Source organism: Ambystoma mexicanum, chromosome 14, assembly GCF_040938575.1.
Source record: "Ambystoma mexicanum isolate Mex_15411 chromosome 14, UKY_AmexF1_1, whole genome shotgun sequence".
Classification (NCBI taxonomy): domain Eukaryota; kingdom Metazoa; phylum Chordata; class Amphibia; order Caudata; family Ambystomatidae; genus Ambystoma; species Ambystoma mexicanum.
Window position 1 is genome coordinate 325,520,729 of NC_090940.1, and position 21,544 is coordinate 325,542,272.

General features: G+C 44.0%; 1 protein-coding gene across 2 annotated transcripts in view; it reads right to left on the minus strand.

The window, feature by feature from the left end:
• TDP1 (tyrosyl-DNA phosphodiesterase 1) overlaps positions 1–21,544 on the minus strand; it is a 1,670,976-nt gene that overhangs the window by 1,092,904 nt on the left and 556,528 nt on the right. For both annotated transcript variants that reach the window (XM_069637461.1, XM_069637460.1), the window contains exons 9-10: positions 20,443–20,521; positions 10,026–10,211 (exon numbers count right to left, since the gene is read on the minus strand). In XM_069637461.1, coding sequence (XP_069493562.1) covers positions 10,026–10,211; positions 20,443–20,521 — 265 coding nt within the window. The remainder of the gene's footprint in view (positions 1–10,025; positions 10,212–20,442; positions 20,522–21,544) is intronic.

The following is a 21,544-nucleotide window of genomic DNA, read 5'->3' on the forward strand; positions in this document are numbered from 1 at the left end:
ACTTAGTCTGGTCAGACAGGAATGAGCTGAACCAGGACAAAACGGTACCAGCAATGCCTGCTTGCGTAAGTTGCTCCTGCTGGACCGAGTGATTTAAGTGGGCTTTGCACTTTATTAATGCTAACTATACTTGGAGCAGTAACATTTCTAGTAGTTTACTGAGCAATGCTGCATGCTGGATGGGAGTGCCATTGCTTCTTTTAAACACGCGCCTAACCCTATGTGCACTGTCGAAGTGACATTGGCCGAATCAGAGAAGATGTTCACTGTTTGGCCCTCTGACATATTTAGCACTTCAATCAAGGCCACCAGCTCTGCTGCCTGTGCAGAGTAATTATTTGGTAGTCGCGTCTGTGAGTACACTATCAACTCCTCCCTTTTGTGTACTCATTCGGCCTCATTACGAGTGTGGCGGTAGCCGTGCCAGTAAAACCGGCAGACTGCCGCCGGACTCGTGATGGATTACCACCACCTGACTTGCCGGAATAACTGAGGCATTACAGCCCTGGCAGTCCGATAAGTCATGCAGTGGCAATTGTTACTCCCCATTCCCATTCGAGTCCCCTAGGACTCAATGGGAATGGGGAGAACGGAAGCACTGGCACTGTGCACAACAGTGCCGGTGCTACCGTCAAAGTCAGCTGGCGGTTGTCGTTCTGCCTGCCAGGGTCAGACCTGGCAGGCGAAACAGCACCCGCCAGCAGACACGTAGTTTGCCGGTCCAGAAACAACAGTGCCGGTAAGCTTACTGGCACCGTTGTTTCCGGACTGGCAAACTTGTAATGAGGCCCATTATCTATGCCTCACCACTGCACAACCTGAATGCCGTTGCCCTGTGGTCTGGTCAATGCTGGAACTTCCGTCAATGAAAATCATGTCTCCCCCTTTGATCACATCTTCCTTAACCAGGAGGTTACCTTCACTCCCGTCTATGCATGCTGTGCAGTCATGTACATAATCCCCTTCTTCTATTATCTCTGCAATGAAAATTGCTGGGTTTATTGTCCTGCACCTCACCACTTCTATTGCTAGGTTTGTTAGTATTACCTCATACCCTAAAGATCTCTGAGTTGTCAGTGTTGATTTTGTTTCATCCAGTATTTCAAATAATGCATGTCCCAAGTACAAAACTACTGGGTCCCCCATAGTTATCGTGGATGCTTTCTCAATAGCAAATGCAGCAGCAGCAAGTGCCTGCTCACATGCGAAATGTCCCTGTATCACTGCATCCAGTGACCCACTGTAATATGGAAGTGAGTTGTGTCCCTGCCACTTTTTCTGTGTCAGTACTACTGTCATTACTTTTCCATCGGAATGTGAGAAAAGGTAAAACTTTTCTTTGTAATTGGATGTTGCCAACACTGGTGCATGTGATAACTCATGTTGTAGCTCATTGAAACTTTCGCCCATTTCAGCTGTCCATTTCATGTGTTTTGTTTTTCTGTGCTTCTTTAAGTGCTTGTAATAATGGCATGGTGTACGTGGAATAATCAAAAACCCATAATCTGCAGTAATTGCAAAAGCCCATAAACTGCTGCATCTCTTTCACTGTTTTTGGCCATGGAGTTTTGTGTATGGCGTCTACTCTTTCTGGTGTTATTTTTCTCCCATTTGCCAGCACAATCAGAACTAAGTATACCACCTCTTTTTGACGGTATTGTAATTTATCTCTGTCCACTTTGTATCCTTTGTCAGCTAGCAAAGTCAGTAGTGTCACTGAGTCCCGTCCACACTCCTCTTCCATTTGGTTGCACACCAGTACGTCTTCAACGTACTGTATTACTGTGCTTGCAACATGCAAATTGCTCAAGTCCATTTGTATTACTCTGTTGAAGATGCTAGGCCCTTTGCAGTACCTTTGAGGAATTCTAGTATGTACGAACTGGATCCCGCGATATGCAAAGGTGGCGAGATACCTGGAATCTGGATGAAGCGCAATGTAGAAAAAGGTATTTTCTAAGTCAACTACTGTGAAATAGTGTACCTCTGTGGGAATGCTGCAAAAAAATAATCGCAGGGTTGGGGACCAATGGATACTCTGCCTAAATAGTGTCGTTCAGAGGGCCTAAATCCTGTATAAAAAACCACAGCCCTCCCTTTGCTTTCTTAATTGGAGATAGCTGTGTTGAAAGGTGATCAGCTCACCTGTAGTATGCCTTGCTGACATGGGGCATGCAGTGTCTTGTATATGCCCCTCATCTGCTTCTTGAGAAAGTGGATTTTCTTTTACTCGCGGCAATAGTGCTCCCTCTTTGACCTTGATATGTACTGCCCCTTTAAGTATTCCTACATCATGGGGTCCTGTTCTCCACAAAACTTTGGCCACTTTTTCCAAATCTTCCTGCAAATACTGTGCTTTCTGTTTTGTTATCTGAGTCATCTGGGGCACTGCCCTTTCTTTCATGTGTACCGGGCAAGGTATGCTCAACTCGAACAATACCTCTCCTTCTTCATTGTCTTTTGTTGCAAAGAACTCTGTGTCGCTTACTCCTGTGATTATCAGTGTAGGATCAATGCATACATTTGAATGCCTTTCCATGTTGTTCTCATCAGTGTCAACCAGTATAATCATGTCTTTCCATACCACTACTTCCTCCAGGTACAATAGAGTGTGTGTGCCTGAGCTAAACGAGGAAGGACAGGACACTGAGGCTTGAACAAGTATTTGTTGGACAGTCGGAACACCTTCCCCTCAATCCCAGGCAATCATCCCAACAACATGAGTACCCCGTACACAAACACCTCCATGTGTGTGGGTATCCCTCTCATTGTGTTGTGTGCATAGAATGCCTGAATCAGTACTGCCTCCCCAGCTGCATATATTCTGGGTGTGGAGCACAACATCACGTTCTCTGAAAATGAAATTGTGGAATTCAATTTGCTGACTAGGTCCCTCCCCTGTGAGAAACCAAAGGGTGTCTCACCTGCTAGTCCTCTGGGACTTGTCATGCAGGTGGCCAGGACACAGCCATCGCTTATGGATCCAGTTCCTGGGGGTGGAAGAGTGCGGGAGGATCACCTGGGTGAGGGATATTTGGCGAGCGGGGGCGATGCAACCGATGGTGTGACGCGGTATTCCCCCCCTTTCCCGTACCCATGATCCCTCCTACTTTATAGGATCCTCCAACGTCCCCCCCCCTTTTCCACACAAACACTGGACCGAGGAAGAGGGTGACAGAGTAAATAGTCTAACCTTACATATCTCATTGGGTATGTCTCGCTAATCGGGTCAGGCAAAGTCAGGGCCTTCACTTTAATTGCATACATCTGATACCCATTAGTTCTCCCAACATGGATAAAAGGCGCAACATAGAGACACACTAAAAGCAAGGCATAACACGAGAAAGGGCAGAACTTCCGGGAAGAAGGCAAACCTACTGGAGCAGACCGACCAACAGAGGGGCGAGAGCAAAGGGTAGAGAAACCAGGAGTTCCATGCAGGAGGATGTTGCCTCTGAAGAGCCGTGAAAGACACATGAAGACCAAATCCCAAACAAGAAGACTACACTGTGTTTCAAGGACACCAGTGACCCTCCCGGGTGAACGACAGAGTTGGGTAGGCGAGGCCAAGCCTGTGGTATCAACCTTGACTTGTGAATTAAAACTGCAAAGACAAGAAAGGAATGCACACAGCCGGTGAGTTGGCGAGCGAAATGAAAGACCGGTGTGTGTTAATGAAAGATTGAAGTTGCAACAGTATATCTCACAATTGAAGGCTTTCACGTGTGAGGATAAGACATGAAGGAAGGCAGACCGTTGATGAACTTTAAAGTACTGATAACTGTGAAACCAGCGATACAGTGTAGCAGAGTGGTCCGGTGAAAGGAAGTAGCCTACTCGAAAGTCTCTGTGAAAGGTGAAATGTTTTTGTTATGAAGTGATAAAGTGAATGAACTCTAAATAGAGTAAGGATCAAAATTAAATATGGCTAAAGGGGGAAATAAAAAGGTGAATGTTGAACTTTTGTGCTTCTGGTACTGTACTACCCAGACCAAGAGACACTGGGGCAAATAACATAAGTGTGTGAGCTGAAGGGAAAGTCAAAGTGGTCCTCCGGAGGTCTATAGTAAAGGCCTTTCACCTTTGAAAGTCTGACATCAGAAAAAGGTCTGAGCCCGACTGAGGGAGACCGGAAGTGTGATACGTTAAGGGAAGGGAACCCCTAAAGGATGTGAATTAAGCTTGGGGAAGGGGACCCATGCAAGTGCTGTGTTTGAAAGGTCCGAGCACGACTGAGGGAGACCTACGTGAACCTTTGTTGAACAGTGAAAGAACTTTTGAAAGCCAAAATTAGAGACTTTGACGTGTAAGGCCAGGTGGGCCTTGATCCACGTTTTGAACTGCCTTTGTTTTGAGAACCTGAGCCGGAGTGTATAATCCTGTCTACGGGGACTACCTTACTCTGTGCTGTCTAACGTGGGTGGTAGAGCCAGGCCTCCAGATAAGGTGCGTACCCAGCCTTTTTACGCATGAAAATCTTGTAAATACGACAGCTTTATTATTTTCCTCTGTACATTTACACACAAGTTTAGAGCAAAGGGCAGTGCAAAGGTCAGGTTACTTGACAGAAACCAGAAGGCTTCTTTTGATTTTTATTTTATCGACATGGATGTAATTGCAAGCCATGGATAAAAGTCTCTGAAACAGAATGTATTTCTCTGAAGCCTTTTAAAAAAAGAAACTGCACACTGTGATTAAAGGAATGGTTTATTTCCGTTCAGCTTCTGCTGTGTTGCTGCTCATGGAGCAAACAGAAGCACTGTGTATATTTATTTTCCTAGCATTTTAGGATTGAAAAAATAATAAGATGGAAAAGGAAGTTGCAATTGAGAATTAATATTTTTTACCAAGCTATGCTTTTTTTCCAGTAAAAGCACACCAGTATTGCACAATTGTATTTTTCAGAGAACCTGTGCTATGTGCATAATCATGCGGCGGTAGATCATTTTTACACTTATAATTTACACTCTATTTATAAAATCAGTGTCTCATGAGGATAGCTCAGGGGCAATGCACTCGCCTTGGAAGCAAGATGCCACAGAGCAACACAGGTTCGATCCCCAGGTCCGCGCTAAGAAACCTATAGGTATTTAGCACGTTATAAAGAACCAATTACATTACATTACATTACAGTGTGTAAAATGATGACTGCAAGGTCTAGTTTACATCCATTCAACCTTGCAGTCAATGGTGTACATTATTATAAATGGTCAGTGGCAGCAGAGTCTTTGCTCAAGGGTGGGTGATTGTCATTACACCAATCACAGGTGTTCTAGCCTGTCAAGTCTTCAAGACTACAATTAAAACATCCAAACCCTGACTTTCCAGGAAGTGCAAGCGCTGTTCAAAAACAAACAAATTAAAGTTACATTTGTAATTGAAATAAAAACTCATCAAAACCTGTCCCTGTGATAATCCAGATAGGTATTTAACTTTATGTAGCGCTTCACATATGGTTCGTCCAACATCTAGGCACTGTGATTATTATACCTCAGTCAATACTCAGTTAACTGACCTCTGAAGGATGTTAGCCAATAAGATCGCTCAGCCAGTTGAACACTCATTGCTGCGACCTGTGCATGATCTGTAGGTTGCAGTTTCGAATCCAGGCAAGGCCAAATGAGCCTTTCATCCTTTCAAGGTCGATAAAGGAGTACCGACTTCAGTTTGGTGATAATTGTGATAAATAAATTCTATGTAAAGCGCTTTGCCAAAAGTGATATATATAAATAACCATTTGACCATAAGATTAGATATAGAATTTAGCATTGAGTCATTGCCTCTCTGCACTGTTGTATTATAACATTGGCATAACATTAGGTAGCAATAGCTCCAGGAAATGAACATCAAAAGACAATTCTGCTATCAAACCTCAAAACACACAATAAAATTAATGTTTGCTTTACTATGTAATTGGCTAGGTTTTTGTGTTTTCGACAGTTAAATATATGCAGGAGAGATCAAATGGCCAGACCTTAGATAAATAATGAAAGGTGTATTCTGTCATAATGCAGAAAGCTGCTGCATAGTAATGATTTCCATTCAGTTTTTGCACACGTCGGCTGGATGTCACATACATTTTACTCTCTTGCAAAGGAGAAAAATCCTTTTTACTCTCAATGTTTAAAAACACGGAGTAAAATACTCCCACCTCAAAATCTTATCTGGAGCACTGGGTAGAGCCGTCTCAACAACATTGATTCTTTATATTCGAACACCGATTTTCCTTTGCATACATATTCCCCTTTTCACACTTCTTGTATAAGAGACAAGGCAGGCATTAGGTTTTGTTAGTATAGGCCATCTTTGATTTGACAGAGGCTGACTAGGACTGTGTTTTCTTTATTATTTGATGGTAGCCACTACTCCCATCATAGCTCTAAGGCAAAGCAGGAGGTTGTCCAAACCCCAAAAATTGAACAAAGGTTTTAAAAATTGTACATCTTGTGTCAGTGTCATACTTGTGATACCATGCTTCCCTTACACCACAGAATATTGATGTGAGTATCATTTGAATACAGCAAATGTGCCACAATATGCTGTGTGCCTATTGTCACAGGTAAATCTTTTGTCAGGGGAACTTTCAAAATTGTCCCCGAAAAGCCTTGTGTCTCCAAACTTTTATTAGATAATGGAAATCCTTCTTCTTTGATGCATGATATAGTTGCTCCAGTTTCTATAAAAACTGCTACCTCTGGTTCCTCCTCTGGGTCCTCAGTTACAGCTAGAACAGGACACACTCGCACACCCCGTGGGCACTTCTATTGTGAAAATGTGTTCGCGGATGACTTAAATGGGTTACCACCCACCACTGTCACTCCTGTGTATTGGGTCACGGTATTCTGTCCCACTACTGCCCCCCGTCTAGTATTTGTGTCTGTACTAGTGCCTGGAGTAGGCCCACCGTACCTTGGTTCCCTGCCATTTCCCCACTGTTTACCTGCGCTTGTCCCTGGGTAGAAATGCCTTGTGTTTGTGTAGGCTATATATGTAATTGCAGTTGCTGCGGCATTACCTGCACCTGTTGAGGAGTCTGCTGCATGCTTGTCTGCTGTTGCTGCCCTGCCTTTGGAATAAGTGGGCATGTTAAAAAAAAAAGAAATGTTAAAAATTCCCACATGCGAAGCACATTTATGAATGCGGGATGTTGTTACATCTGTACCGTTCCCCATTGCTGGTTGAGTGGCACCTGAGTGTAACCTACTGCATTACTGTGGCAACTGGAAACCCTCCTTGCTGAGCTTGTGGAACGACAACTGTCCCTGTGAGTACGACTCCATCCATATACATTTTCACCTGTTTTTTCTGAACTTATTTGTTTTCCTGTTTTGTTGCATTATCGACTGTCTCATTAGCCTTCGCCTGCTTCCTTTTGCAATAGTGTACAATTGTGGCCTTTATCTCAGGGCACCGTTTTGCCTCAATTACCAGTATCTTTTCTAACGAAGTCTGCACACCTCTGTGGAGCCCACTCACTAAGATGTGGTAAAACAAGGGTATCTTTTTGTCCCATGACTGTTTATTTTCCTGTGTCCACATTTGTTGTATGGGTTGTATGTATTCCGCAGAGTACTCATCAGGCTTCATTTTACGAGCCAGTATAGAACTCATGTCTGACATATCTGGATACAGCTCCCTTAGAGCCTTCCAAACATGTGCTCGATAGTTGTTAAAGGGTGCTCCATCGTGTATATTAGAGCTTAATTTGACCCCCCGAGTATCTGGCCTGTTACAATATTTTGTCACTTTTCTCCCTGACCAATACTGCCAATAAACTTTGTATATCTCCTATGGTCAATGGGATTCCCAATGTCTCTTTTTCAAAAACATAAAACCACTTGCTTGCCCCTGCCATTAATGAAGGTAAACTGTAAACCAAATTGTCCCTGTTGATGGTATGTAATGAATCTCGCCCCTTGATTTCTGCAACAGGGGCATTAGTGTGTGTGCTCTACGTTTATTACCACTTTGTGGTCTCTTCGCTACTGCTATTCTGGTTTTCCTACTCAGAAGCCTATTTCCCCGGTCTCCCAGTGACCCTTCTCCATCCTCCTTTCTCATTTCTTCTCCTTTCCCTTCTCCTGTCTGTCAAATTGTGTGCGTCTATTTCGTCATTCCCATGATGGCTGTCAGCACTGTCTTCCCAGTCTGATAGGTGCACCCTTCTTCTGCCGTATCAGTTTCACTATTGTGCCTTAATTGTCTATTTTAAACTGTATGCGTCCTGCTGAAGAGTAGGAACAAAATAATGGGGGAAAGTGAGGGGGAGGATCCTAATGGATGGGTCTTTAGACAGCCTGCTGATGTTGAAAATTACAAAGAGATTTGGATCCAATGTCTAAAGGATGGGACAGGGTGTACGTGTGGGGGAAGATTTGAATGGCTGGGAGGAAACTGAGGGAGACATGACCAGATTGGAAAAAATGTGGATACATAAAGATGAAGTTGCTAAAAAAGAAAGAGCCCCAAAATTAGTTTTAAAAAAAATAAACGGGGGGAAGAATGTAATAAATATACAAGTTCAAAGCGGTATGAAGGAGCACACTTATACGCTGCGAAAGTAGCACTGTAAAAGTGGAGGGGGGCACATTCTGATGCTTCCATAATAAAACTAATCCATAAGTATAGGGGCACAGGTAAGTATAATCAAACTTAGTGTTAGAACGTAACGCAGTAAAATAGGCTTGAAAACCTTGCTTTTGCAGAAAACGTGCATTGGCCCCGATAGTCTCTCTTTCTCCCTCCTTCAACGCTACGTGACTCCCTTGACTCACGACTACCCTCTTCACCACCATCTTAATGCCTCTCGCCTCCTCACTGCAAGCCCACACAGTTTCTTTCTCTAAACACCTCCAGCTCATGACTCCCACACCTGTCCGAAACCATTGGACGCCTTTGTAGTGCCACTGGTCAGTCTGCTGACAGCATGATTGTAACATTACTTTCAGCTGCTTGCAAAAGGGTTCAATAAGCCTTGTGATTGAGTGACTCTAGGGCAGACCACAGAAACTCCAGCTGTTCTGATTCTGTGTGCCCATGGAAACACAGTCCTGTAGTCTGAGCTGTCCAAGCAGGAGTCTGCCATCTTTGTGTCAGCTCGTTTATCGCCCATAGTTCTATTTTCTGTTCTTGTTAGCCATTTGTGTTCCTGCGCTGATCTCACCTCCATAAGCTCCTGTGAATCCAACCCACGAGCCACCAGCTGTTGAAGAGCTGTGAATGCTGGTTGTCTTTGTTCCAACCAATTATCAGTCTTTACATTACCTATCATGCAGAGACCCAGCACAATGGTCCAGCCAGAAATTGTAGGATGGAAGTCACTTTGTCTATTCAATACCTGTTCTACTTGGCTGAAATCAGTCCTCTTCCTCAACATGGTGACCAGTATTTTCTGAGGGGCTGGCTGAGCATTACAAACAACGGGCTGGCAACAACCTTCTGAATCTTATTCTGGGGTTAGTGTATAGATGCGTAAGTTGGACGCTGTGGCTATAAGAGGATTCCATTATGGTTGGGCTGGTACTAACCCTGCAGTTTCGTGAGAGTCCTGGTAGGCTATGGGTCTCTACTTACACCTCCCCATGGGACAAACAAATGTACAGGTCTTCATTAACTTCCCCTTTGTCCCTTACAGTGCTGATCTTTCTGGGCTCTGGGTCTACTAGCAGGTCTGAGAGGTTTGGGGGTGGCTATTGGGGGCCCCGATATTAATCTTTATCCTCAGGATGGTGACTGGGAGGGCAGAATGATCATCTGTGTACCTCCTCTGGTGCCCGCACCACAAAGCGGGTAGTGAGTCCATATGGTACCCCAGCCTCATCACTCAGGCTCCAACATAGTAATTCATCACCATTAGCGTATTGAGCTTTTAGGATTGTGAAATGCCTATTTCCATCCATGAGCACCAAGTGAAGTTCAGCAACATTGATGTTGGGTCAATATGGTAGTTAGAAATGTATCATTAGACTTTGGTGTTACCGCAGTTTAAAACAGTGCATTTATTACAAAAAGTCAGGTGTGTTTACCAGCTGAAGTGGTGTCTCCTTCCCCGTCAGCATTCTCACGTCCTTGCCGAGCGTTACCAGGCTATCCCTGAACTCTGAATAAAGCCACTTGGTCTTATCAGCTCCCATGGACCCAATGCTTGAGAACTGGCAGATCACCGGCCAGGCTTCTTCCGCTGCGGGCCCTGATGCATGCTCTTTCAGAAGCTGGAGTAGCCAATACAAAAAGAAAAACACAAAACCTATTTGAGAGGATGCCTATCAATATGTTGGAACCATTCAATTGGAATTCACAACGGCCTCATTTAGGCAGAAGCAGCTAGCTTGAATGGTTATCTGATGGTTAAGAACGGTTGTCTGATGTGAATTCCAATGTATGTTGGACAACAGCATAGTTATTCGAGGGAGAACAGAGGACCTGAAATGCTTGTTTGGGGGTTACATGTTCCCGGGCTGCAATTACCAGAGCTACTAGCAATGACAGAGGCTATAGAGAAACATCGTCTTACGTCGTTTTGAATATTCATTATTCACAAATGGCTTGGTTTCGACAATATTCTCGGTTAAGAATTCATATTAAAATATTTTAATTCACGTACAGTCGCAACTGTAATTGATACTTGCAAAACCAAAGCATTCTCGCAAAGTCGAGCCGTTGTTCAATTGTGTGATTTTAGGCACAAATACAACAAGGAGTGGTGAAGCAGCATAGCACTTCAAAGAACCTTGCTACAGCACTATGCTTAAACTTCCAAAACGTTGTGTACACATGTAATTATACAAACAATTTATTTACATTGTATACACAATCAAGAGTGATTGGTGATTAGACCTTTTATATTAAGTGAAGTGAAGGGGCAATTGGCGGGATAGAATTAGGTTTGAGCACAGGTAAAACCAAAGGATTTCTTTTGATTGGGTGCAAAGGGAGACAACCAAGTGAGGATCAATGTGGGACATGCTTTGCTTATTCAGTCCTGTGGGGGCTGATATAGACTGCTTAATCTCACACCCCCTAACCCCCCCCGATCTTACGCTTGAGGGCTGGGATGGCTTGAGGAGAGGCTGCCCTTTTTTACACAAGTATGAGCAACAGTCTGTCCCCAGATTAGTGTAACACATGTCACCTGACGTGTGAGTTTGTAACTGGCATAGTCAGAGAGGCATTCAGAGCTGCATAGAACAGATTGATCTGCATTCTGCAAGTAGATGATTTTCACCAAGGGAGCTGGCACAGACTGATTAGCCAATACTATGCTTGAAGTGGGGCTGTAGTTACGCGAGTATGGCAACACAAAATTGCTTTAAATTAATCTGCATAGTTTGTCCATTTAAACTGGGATTAAGTTGCCCAATTCATTTTGGTTTACTACTCCATACAATGCTGCCACCCAAAGGCCAGCCATGCACAGTGAAACCTACTTGCAATTTACTGCAAACAAAAATGTTATGCACAGTAAATGTCAAATAAAAGTTTCAAACATCCCCATACTCGCCAGCAATCGAATACCATGCAAACGGTATTCACCCTTCATAAAATCTCCTTGTCAATGCAAGTGAGCGAGTAGAGATTGCGAGCCCTGATCTACGGCACACCTAGATTGTTAGAAAAAGACAAAGGAGAGGAAAGCAGTGCAGCACACAAACGAGATTGTTAATATGCAAAAAAAAGCTACATACGAATTTTAACTTGGAAATCACATAGACACGTTTTAACTGTTTGTTTTTGATTGTAGTTTCTAAACTGACGAGTGAGCTGCTGCATGGTAAGAAAGATGCGTTAAACATACCATTTTAACATTTTTAGGCAAGCAGAACTGCGAGTTTGATTTGGAAATCCATTTCTAACCATCTAAGTGTGTACAGCCTGCGAGACGTAGGGACTGTAGTGTTTAAAGCAATTTTTTGTATCATCTTTTAATAAAACTTTAATAACAAGTAGCATTTACGTAGTATGTTTTAATAAAACTTTAAAAATGTAATATTTCTAAATTTTAGATTCTTAAAAGCTTCAAGGAGAGAATGGAAATGTCTGAACGAGGTGGTTAGAATATCAGAATATTTTCGACGCCATTACCGCTGGCAGTAATAGCGCTGAAAAAAACCCCACAGAGTTCTATGGTCTCATAACATATGGGGGCTAACAGCGTCACTGCAACTCGGGATCTAGCGCAAATGGCGCCGGACAGATTTGCAGTAATGCAAATTGTGTTGGACGGTGTCCCAGTACAATTATCGCTGGGATATCGCCCAACTCATGATGAGGCCCATTGTCTGCATGATTGGGAAGACCAGAAGTGGATCCGACTTCCAGCTGTGGAACTCGGAAATGTAGAAAGTGCATTTGAACAAATGGGTCAAGGCAATGCTGCCCTCTCAATGGGCCTGACAGTTAAACATACCCCTTTGGTATCTGGCAGCAAGAATAAAAGGACTTTCCCCCTTGAATAGAGGAGGGGAAGCGACACCCAGAGACAAGCCTCTGACATACCGATGTCATTGGGAGGCAGAGCGGAGTCGGCTGTGACGCGGAGAAGGACCCAGAAAGAGGTCCGGATAGAGACCCAGAGAAAAACCAGGAGAGAAGCCAGAGAGAATAAGAAATGTGGCTGACGAGCCCCAGGGGTGTGCGGAGTCGGCGAGGCTAAGTGGAGCTGGGCATGAAGTAAGGAGAATACCCATACCCCTACAAATCAAGTTAGAAACTGGGAAGAAGAGAACCGAAGGAGCCAGGTGGGCCCTATAAAGCAAGTAAAGAATCATCCCAAGGGGAAACCAGAATCAAGCAAGACTGGAATCTCCTGGGTGAGACCCACATAGTTGGTGCAAGAGGGTTAAAGAAAATTGCCTTGAGTTTATGCTATATACCTGAGGAAAACCTCCTTTTTATTTGGATCTCTGACAAGATGGACATGAACTGATGAAGCCAAGAGACCGGTCTCCTAATAAATAATTGTGTGAACTGAAAACACTGGGATATGGCAGAGAACACTGAGGGTAAACTTCATTGTCTGCATTCCCTTTTAAGGGAGCTTTTTTTCCTGAATTAGCAATAGGGTCAGTAAGGCATTTTGTTTAATTTAAATAAAACACCTGCAGTAAAAGTATTTCTTCTAGTCTGAGTCTTTCTTCTGGTACGCCACAGTATCCAGCATTAATGACTGGATGTTTGATAACTTCCTGTGCATAATAAAACCAAAACCAAGATCCTACATCCGAGGTCCTCCCTGCATCCAAATCTGTTTTCCAAAGGGCCTTGCACCATGGGGAGGCCTTCCAGGTGGGTATATATGCAACAAGTCTCTGCATCACATTTGATGGTTTGCCCTTCACCTCTCATATTCAGAGTATCACTAAGATGTTACACTACCAACTTTGCATGCTACAACACATCCTTCCATACCTAAACATGCTGCATACAATGACATTCACCAGGGCTCTGGTTCACTAATGCCTGAATTACTGTAATAGCTTATGCCTGAGTCTACCAAAAGGCCTAGTCATCAACTCAAAGTCATTCAAAATAAGAGTGCTAGACTGAACCTGGACCTGGAACCTAGCAACTCAACAGCCCTGTTTTCAACTCCCTGTGGTGGCTACTTGAAAGGCCTGTGTAATATTCATCCTGGTGGGGAATATAGCCTGCCTACCTCCAAAGGGAGATAATAAACATGGACCTGCCAGGCTGCGTCTTCCTTCTCCCTCTCTACTGCCATGTTCAAGGAAAAGAAGTTTAGAGGAAAATTCCTCAACACCGTTGTTGCTTGCTCCTGGAATATAGTGCCCGGGTGACTGAGACCCCTGAACTGCCACTTAATGTTCCATAAGCAGCTGAAGACATATTACTTCTGGAATCCCCCTTTTACTTTGCCTAAAAAACCCATTCTACACTTACTTGTACTATATTCACATCCGATTCACACCATCAGACATTTGCTTCTTCATGTATTTACTTCTTCATCTTCACATTCTCAAGGTGGCAATGCATATGGTAAGGTCAGCTCTAAGGTTAGGGTTGTGATCAGGGGAGAGGAGGGGCCAGGGGAAGAATATAGATGAGAATAAAATGCCTTAGAGGGTGTCTGACCCTGTAATGACAATGTTAATGTTCGTGAAAGTGAAAGACAGAAGAGCTAAATTTGACAAAGTGAATGTATGGCAAGGTTATTACAGAAGAAATCAAGACATAAATACATCTTTTCAAGCTGTCCGTCACCGGATCGCATCTAGCCCAGGAGGACTTTATTAACTCTGTTTGAAATCTTCATCCTTTTGAACTTAAGTCGTTGCCCGAGATGGGATGTAGCCCTGCGTTTTTCCTCACACTTAAGGGTTCCTGAATGTTCCATGGCTGTGAAGGTTCAGACTCCCCCTTCCCTCTCCAGCCCTTCCACAAAACAACTACATTTAAAAAAACAATAAGAACAACTGGCTGCAGGTGGTGAGTACTACTAAACTCATCTAACAAAAAATGATATCCAGAGTATGACCCTGCACATGTATTGATCCTGTAACTTGCTATTATAGGTTTAGATTGGAACATTAGATGGATCACATTATCTTTCCTTTCACTGAAGTGAAAGGAAATGAAGTGGTTGTAGTGGTTTCAAATTAATTGTTTTACACCCAACAACAATCTGTTTCCACTTGTTATAATAACAAAGATAAGTGTTTGTCTTCATAGGTTCGCTTCTTAAAGCCACACTTTTTGTGTGAATCCTAACTGCCCCAACTGTGCAATTTCAGGCGCAAGGCTGCCAGGTTCAGAGTCTCTATGGAATGAAATGGACTGGTGTGGTTATCTTGCCCTGACTGTAATTTAATAACACCTGATGTGTGCAAGGAGCCAGGAATGAGACACAAGGAAATCATGGTTTTGGTCAAAGACTTTTATTAAAATATAAGGGGTGAGAAATGCCTCTCTGTCCCTGCTCTATTCCCTACCTAAAACCAAAACTAAGGGTCTGTCAATGTTGGAATGTCCAAAGCAAAACCGTCCTGTGTACAAAATACTATTCTGCCCCTCACATTCCAACAAACTGAACCCTAAAGTGGAAAGGGTAATGCCTTTGGCTTTAAGTGGTTTATTTACTTATTTATTGAACATTTGTAGGGCACTTATACAGCATAAAGTGTTTCCAGGCACCACAAGATTAAGGGGGAAGGGTAACAGAGGAGGATTAAAACAAACGGTCCTACTAGGCCTTGTGACATTCCGATCGTGCAAGTGCATCCAAGCAAGTGAAGGAGATGTGGGGGGGTAGGGCGAGGAGAAAGGGGGATGCAGGAGGAGAAGGGCCCCAGGCGATGGGTAGTGCTAAGGGGGGCAAGGAGGGCAAGTATCAGGTGAGGCCTAGATGACAAGTGCATTGAGGGAGGGGAAGAGGGTTAAGTAGTGCGGGGGACTTGGACCAGACTCAGTAGTCTGATCAGGGAAGGGTGCCCGAAGGCAAGTACTGGTAGAGGAGGGTGGCGAGGCAGACTGGTAGAGGGAGAGCCTAGCTCCTGTATGGACTCAGAAGGGGCCAGGAAGCCAATCGTATCAGCAAGGGGGCATTAGCAAGGAAGGGGGAGAGGGAAGGAGGAGGAGAAATGGAATGCCATGAGAAGCTTCTGGAACTTAAGGAGATCCGGCTCAAGTCTGAGAGGGGCAGGACTCTAGCAGGGCGGTCTTTAGTGAAAGAAAGTTGAATGTAGTGCGGTCCCAGGCCCCAGAAAGCCTTGTGGGTGATGCATAGGGTCTTGAATTTGATCCTTACATTCACCAGGGGCCAGTGGAGAGCTTTTACGGCTGGAGAGATGCAGTCCCTGGGCTTGAGGCCAAGGATAAGTCTTGCAGTCCTATTCTGGATTAGCTGCAGGGCGAAGGGAGGAAAGAAGCAGATTGAGGAAGAGGGTGTTACAGTAGTCCAGCCTGGATAGAACCAGAGCTCTCGAAAGATTGCTTTCTGGGGGAAGGTGAGGAAAGGGAAAATGCCTCTGAGGAGGTGAAGCTGAAAGTGAGCCTTCTTGGCAAGGTCGGCAAAATGAAGTGAGAAGGAGAGAGAGAGGAATTTAAGATGATCCCCAGGTTTTTTGCCTCACAAGTGGGTGTGGGGGCCCAAGGAAGGGGGCCAGAGAGTGGGGGGGGGGCGGGGGAGGAGGGGAGAGAAGGATCTCAGTCTTACTGGCATCAAGACAGATCATTAGCAGCACCCCATGCTTGAAGAGCGGTCAGACAATCAAGAATGAGAGAAGAAGAAGGGAGGTTAAAGGAGGGAAGCTTAAAGGAGAGTTGAGTGTCATTCGCATGACACTGGAAGTGAGGAGAGAAGGTGGAGATCGGGTGGGCAAGAGGAGGAAGGTAAATATTGAAAAGCCATGGCGAGCGGATGGAGCCCTAAGGGACCCTGCAGCTAGAGAGTGAGGTAGGGGAGAGAAAAGGGCCCATTTGAACCTGGGAGAGCTGTTTTGAAAGGAAAGAGGTCAGACAAGCCAGCGCCCAATCTTTTTGCAATGTTCAAAAAGGAAAATGCGTAACTCCAACACAAAGGTTTTAACAGGATAGAGTTCCTTATTCCAGATCCCTTCCCCTGGATTTCTCCTCCCGTGGTTACATACTCAACAATGTCAGTTCCTTGGGTTGTCTCTTGAGTAACTACACAATTAGTGTACAAAACAACTTGGCTCTCTGTATTTGTCTTGTTAGGATACCTGGGGTACTCTCCATCCAGGTTTTCACTCCTCTTCCCGTGATCAGCCCAGCCTTTTTTCGAATCCCGTTTCGCTTGTCTCAGGACCTCTTTGTTTCATGTATTCCCTGTACAATGTTCAACCTGTCCTTGCCTGGTGTACTTTTCCTACCAGGGCTTCCTTTTATACACACACTTGCAACAGTCTGGTATACTCTCCTGCCAGGGCTTTCTCATATATCCTTTTTACACTTTTAATTTGCCTGGTATACTTCCCTGCCAGGGCTTGTCTCAGGTGGGTTCTGTACACCTCTCCACAATTGATAGTTTGTGATTTCTGCTTTTTCTGATGTTATATCTGCCTGGTATTTCTACCTGCAAGGGCTTCTTTTACATGTCTATCACATACACTCACAAACTTGAAAGCCTTGTGTTTTTCTTCCGTTCCCTCTTTCGAAGAAATACTCTCTCACTCTCTCTCTCATGTGCAACATTAGAGTTTACTTGGTTTTGGCATGGCTGACAATACGCCCTGGCGTCCCCGCTTCCCATGGGTGGACTCACTGGCTTTGGCTGGCGTATTTTTCTTTTCCCGCGGGAAGCCAGCAGTGGTTTTTCAGAGTCACCTCTTCGGTTGCTGTATCCGCTTCTTGGCTTCTCTACGTCCTGCGCTCCCTACTTGGCTCTTCTGCTTCATGTCTTCAGGCTCCCATAAGGCAAAGGGGTGTCCAGTTAAAGGTGCGAATACAAAAGGTTTGAATGCAATAGGATCGGGTCAATAGGACCGAAAACAAAAGGTTCGTTTTTTTTTTTATAATACTTTTTTTTTGGGTTTACGTTTAGGTAAAAAAAAGTGGTTTTTTTTACCACAAAAACAGGGGTTGGGGGTCACCCTACACACCCCCAAAAAAAAAAATAATATAAATCTTTTTTTTTTTCTAACCTTTTGTTTTCGGTCCTTTTGATTCAACCCTATTGTATTTTGAACCTTTTGATTCGAACCTTTAGCCTATAACCAGGCCAAGGCTGCCTCCAAACACCTGTGAATGCCAGCGAGCCCTCTGTTGGCTTCTGGCATTCCTGTAGTGTATTTCTTCTCGCTGTAAGCTTCCCTGTTTACGGTTCTCGAGCCGGTCAGCTCCACAGCTCTCTCTCCAGCCTCACGGTCTCTCCGCTCATTCCGAGAGAAGCAGCTTTCTCTCTCCAGCAGTTTTCTCCAGCAGGCTGCTTCACCGCTTTAAATCTACTGGGCTCAGCTATGTGCTTGCAACAACTAGAGCGCAGCCTGTGTTCCCGGCCTTCCTTGATCTCCATTCCTCCATTCATCATCCTTGCTGCAGTTCTCTGGTAGTTATGGTAACGGAAGTCCATTCTTAAATTTCTATCGGTAAAGTCTGGATGGTGCCATGATATTCTCCGGGAGGTTGTCTCCACCCCTGTGATCCTCCCTCATATAGCCGTCACCAGAGTCAGGATCAGGTAGCGGCTGCTCTCCCCTGGCCACATGAGAGGTCACTGCCGGGAAAGAAGTGATGACACCATCAGATTCATCGCATGTGGCTTTAGCCTGATGTATGGTACTACCAATCGGTAAATCAGAAGGAACATTAAATGTGCATGGCTCAAGTTGGCGCAATGAGGACCATTGTCATGCGTGACTACATGTTTGTGGAAGTGGTGTTCAAGCATAAGCAAATACTTGAGGAAATGAGGGGAACACAGGAATCCCTTCCATTATCATGGCTGTGAATAGAGTACAACATGTCTATTAGCGGAAAAAGAGAGAACAGACAAGTTCAGAGGGAGACACTGTGAAAATGAGATGCAGTCTGCATGCAGAGGCCAGTGAGAAGTTGGGGGAGGAACAATGGATACGTAATGGTTTGCATTAAATATTGTGCTAATGTTTCATTAGTCATCCTTTTGAGGAAAAAAGGAGAATGGGGTGCTGGCAGTCTCTTTACTTGAAATTAATCATCAAAATGAATTTACTGACCTTTATGTCTAATTTAAAAGGCATTGCTCTTCAAGCTGAATGCTTTCAGCTGGACGGTTTTATTTGCATTGGGCTCAATCTTCATTTGATGGCTGGCAGAGCATGCATTTGTGCAGATTTCTGTTTCATATAAATAATATCAAAATATCAGAACAAAACCGCTCATTTGAATAATAACAGAGATTGTGTATGACAAAAGCGGTACCAGCATGACCAGATTCCCCATCACGCCCTACAGACACGTGCCCAGGAGTGAGCACCCAGGTGGTACCATTCTAAAAAGGCACTGCCAGTCTGGAAAACATTGTGATACATGCGCCTGCTGCTGGTGGCAGACAAAGTCAACATGGATGAGACTGGGTAGAAAAGTGAGTGGGCTCGTTGGTGGTGGGCAGATGCCAAGAGTTCATTGGCATAATGTGCCTGGTGATAAATTCAGCCTTATGTGAAATAGTAGCAAAGGAAAGCTCACAGTAAGTTGCATTCCATTATCTTCTGGGTCCTGGAGGAACTCCTGCTCTCTAGACAGATCCAACCTTGCTGAACTCCTAACACAGGAGATCTTCTCATACAAGTGCCCTTTTTATAAACACAGAAGACAACTTTTTTAACAAAGCTTTTTTATAACATTATAACAAAGGGGCCTGTAGTGGGCATTTCATAGTCTACAGATGTAGCAATGGAAATTAAAAGGCTCTGCAGTTGGCAACGGTGGTAGCCCAGAATCCCATTTTTGCAGACCAAATTCTCCATAGCTACATCTGCGTTTTCAAAACCAGCCAATGCGGATTACTGGCAACGAGTGTAGGTTATCGGGAAAAGCCGAATCAAGGAAAAGAAAAGTGGAGTGAAACCTCATAATCCAGAAATACTTTGAAACTGCCATTCCCTGGGGTGCAGTCAGAACCACCCTGTATTGCTGTGCAGAAAACACTAAATGAGAGCAAACCTGCCTTTCCTGAAAATGAACAAAATTAAGAATTCCGAATGTGTCCGTCTCAAATGGATGAGGGTGTTACAAAAGGGCTAAAGAGGGAGTGTAGAGGAGTGAAGGGTTGGGGGCATAAGAGCTACACCTTACGAAGTGTAAAGGGTGTTTAAAATTAGGGAAAATAAAAAAAACAGGTTCAAAAAAGGTAGTTAATGATTTATCATAGGACCTGGTAGTCAATTAACATGCCCCAAATCCCCGCCGTGACGTTAGGAGAGAGATTACATTTCCCGACAACATGGCGAGGCATCCTTCTATCCCATTCACCCTATACTAACTTCAGCCGAGTGGCTTTAATAAACCTTTAGGTTTGTGGTGCATATCCATGCTTCATATTTCTTAAAGCCTGATGAGTAACTGGATTTTTTGTTTTCTACTGTTCTGGTCCTTCAGAGGATGGAAGAATGATAGAACAGTCACGGTATTCCCAAACCTTTTAAGACAGATACTTGAATGAAAATTCCTTAAAAAAAAATCTGAAAAAACTCATGATTTAAAATGTACATTGCAATAGTTGTAACAGTTTTAAACATTGTTTTAAAGAATTGAAACAATTGCAATAAACGTTATCACACGAGCCAAGAACGTCCAACATTACCAAGTATTGCAGTGTTAATCCTCCTCCATTACTCTACTGAGGGTATGATACATTACACCTCATCATCACTGTCTTTGACCATCTCAGAGGGTCTCGCTTCGGTCATAGAACATCCTCGCTGACCCCACAGATGAACCCAATATGCTAAATCATTCCCAAGCTAGGAGATAGCAGCTTATTACCTTCCGCAGTCGGAAGTGTCCCCATTTCTCTTTCTCTGCCCCTTGATATCTTCCTGGAGTAGATCCGACGAGGTATACTCTAGAAAAAGAGAGATGACATTTTGGTAATGCAAGCTTCGTAGCTGCATCAAACAGTGAATCCATTATCTGAAAGCGAAATTAATTTAAAAATTGCCACTTTTTTGAAATTAGGGGGCAACATTTTTTTTGCATTAAATTTCTTGCAAGTAAAAAACAATGTCCCACAGCAAATCATATATAGCAGAGTTAATTCTCCTCACCTTTTGCCCTCCCTTCCACTGGAGTAGGCAAATGCTTTTTTACATGTGTTGCTTTACTGATGGGTTTTTGTACTGCTCTGTTGCAGGCAAAGGTGAATACAACCTTAGAAGAATGGCGATGTTAGCGCGCAGTTGAGGTGTTGCTCGTCTCCTTACATTATCATATAGTATAAAAAGAAATACATTTCAAAAAGGTATTCAAATAAGACTGGTTGCTTTTATTCAGGCCTTAATCTTAATTTAGATTCCAGCTCTGGGTTTTTATTAAAATGTTGTGAGCCCTAGGCCCATCCCTCTCTCCCCCGTGGGTTTTCTTCCTTAACCCGGGCTTCTGTAACCCTATTTTATTGCCAGCAACTCCTACTGCCTGTTTCTGCCTTAGGCAACGGATGACTCCCTAAGATGATGCTGGTTCTCTAAACTTCCTCTGGGACTTTCCATTCATCCCCTACTCTATCCAGTTGTTAGTTTGCTTAAGGAATTAGGAAAGTGCCTTGCACTTGCTCAGTTGGATTCAGGCTTGTTTATTCGCGTCCACGCATACCTTTCCTATTCTACTCTTAATGTCTTCCTTCACCCACCAATCCTCGAGTCCCTCCAATGTTTCACTTCTCCCAGTTATTGCCTCCACTTTTTGATGTTACCTTCCCTCCTCCACTCTACCACTCTCTCCTTCACTCTACTTTGCCCTCCAACACTATTCCACCCTCTAGCTCTCCAATCACTACTCCTACTCATAAATTCACCCAGTTGTCATATGCTTCACAGGCCTCGACCCAGTTGATCAAAGTGTGCTACTAGCGCCCCCTTTCCTGCCCTCC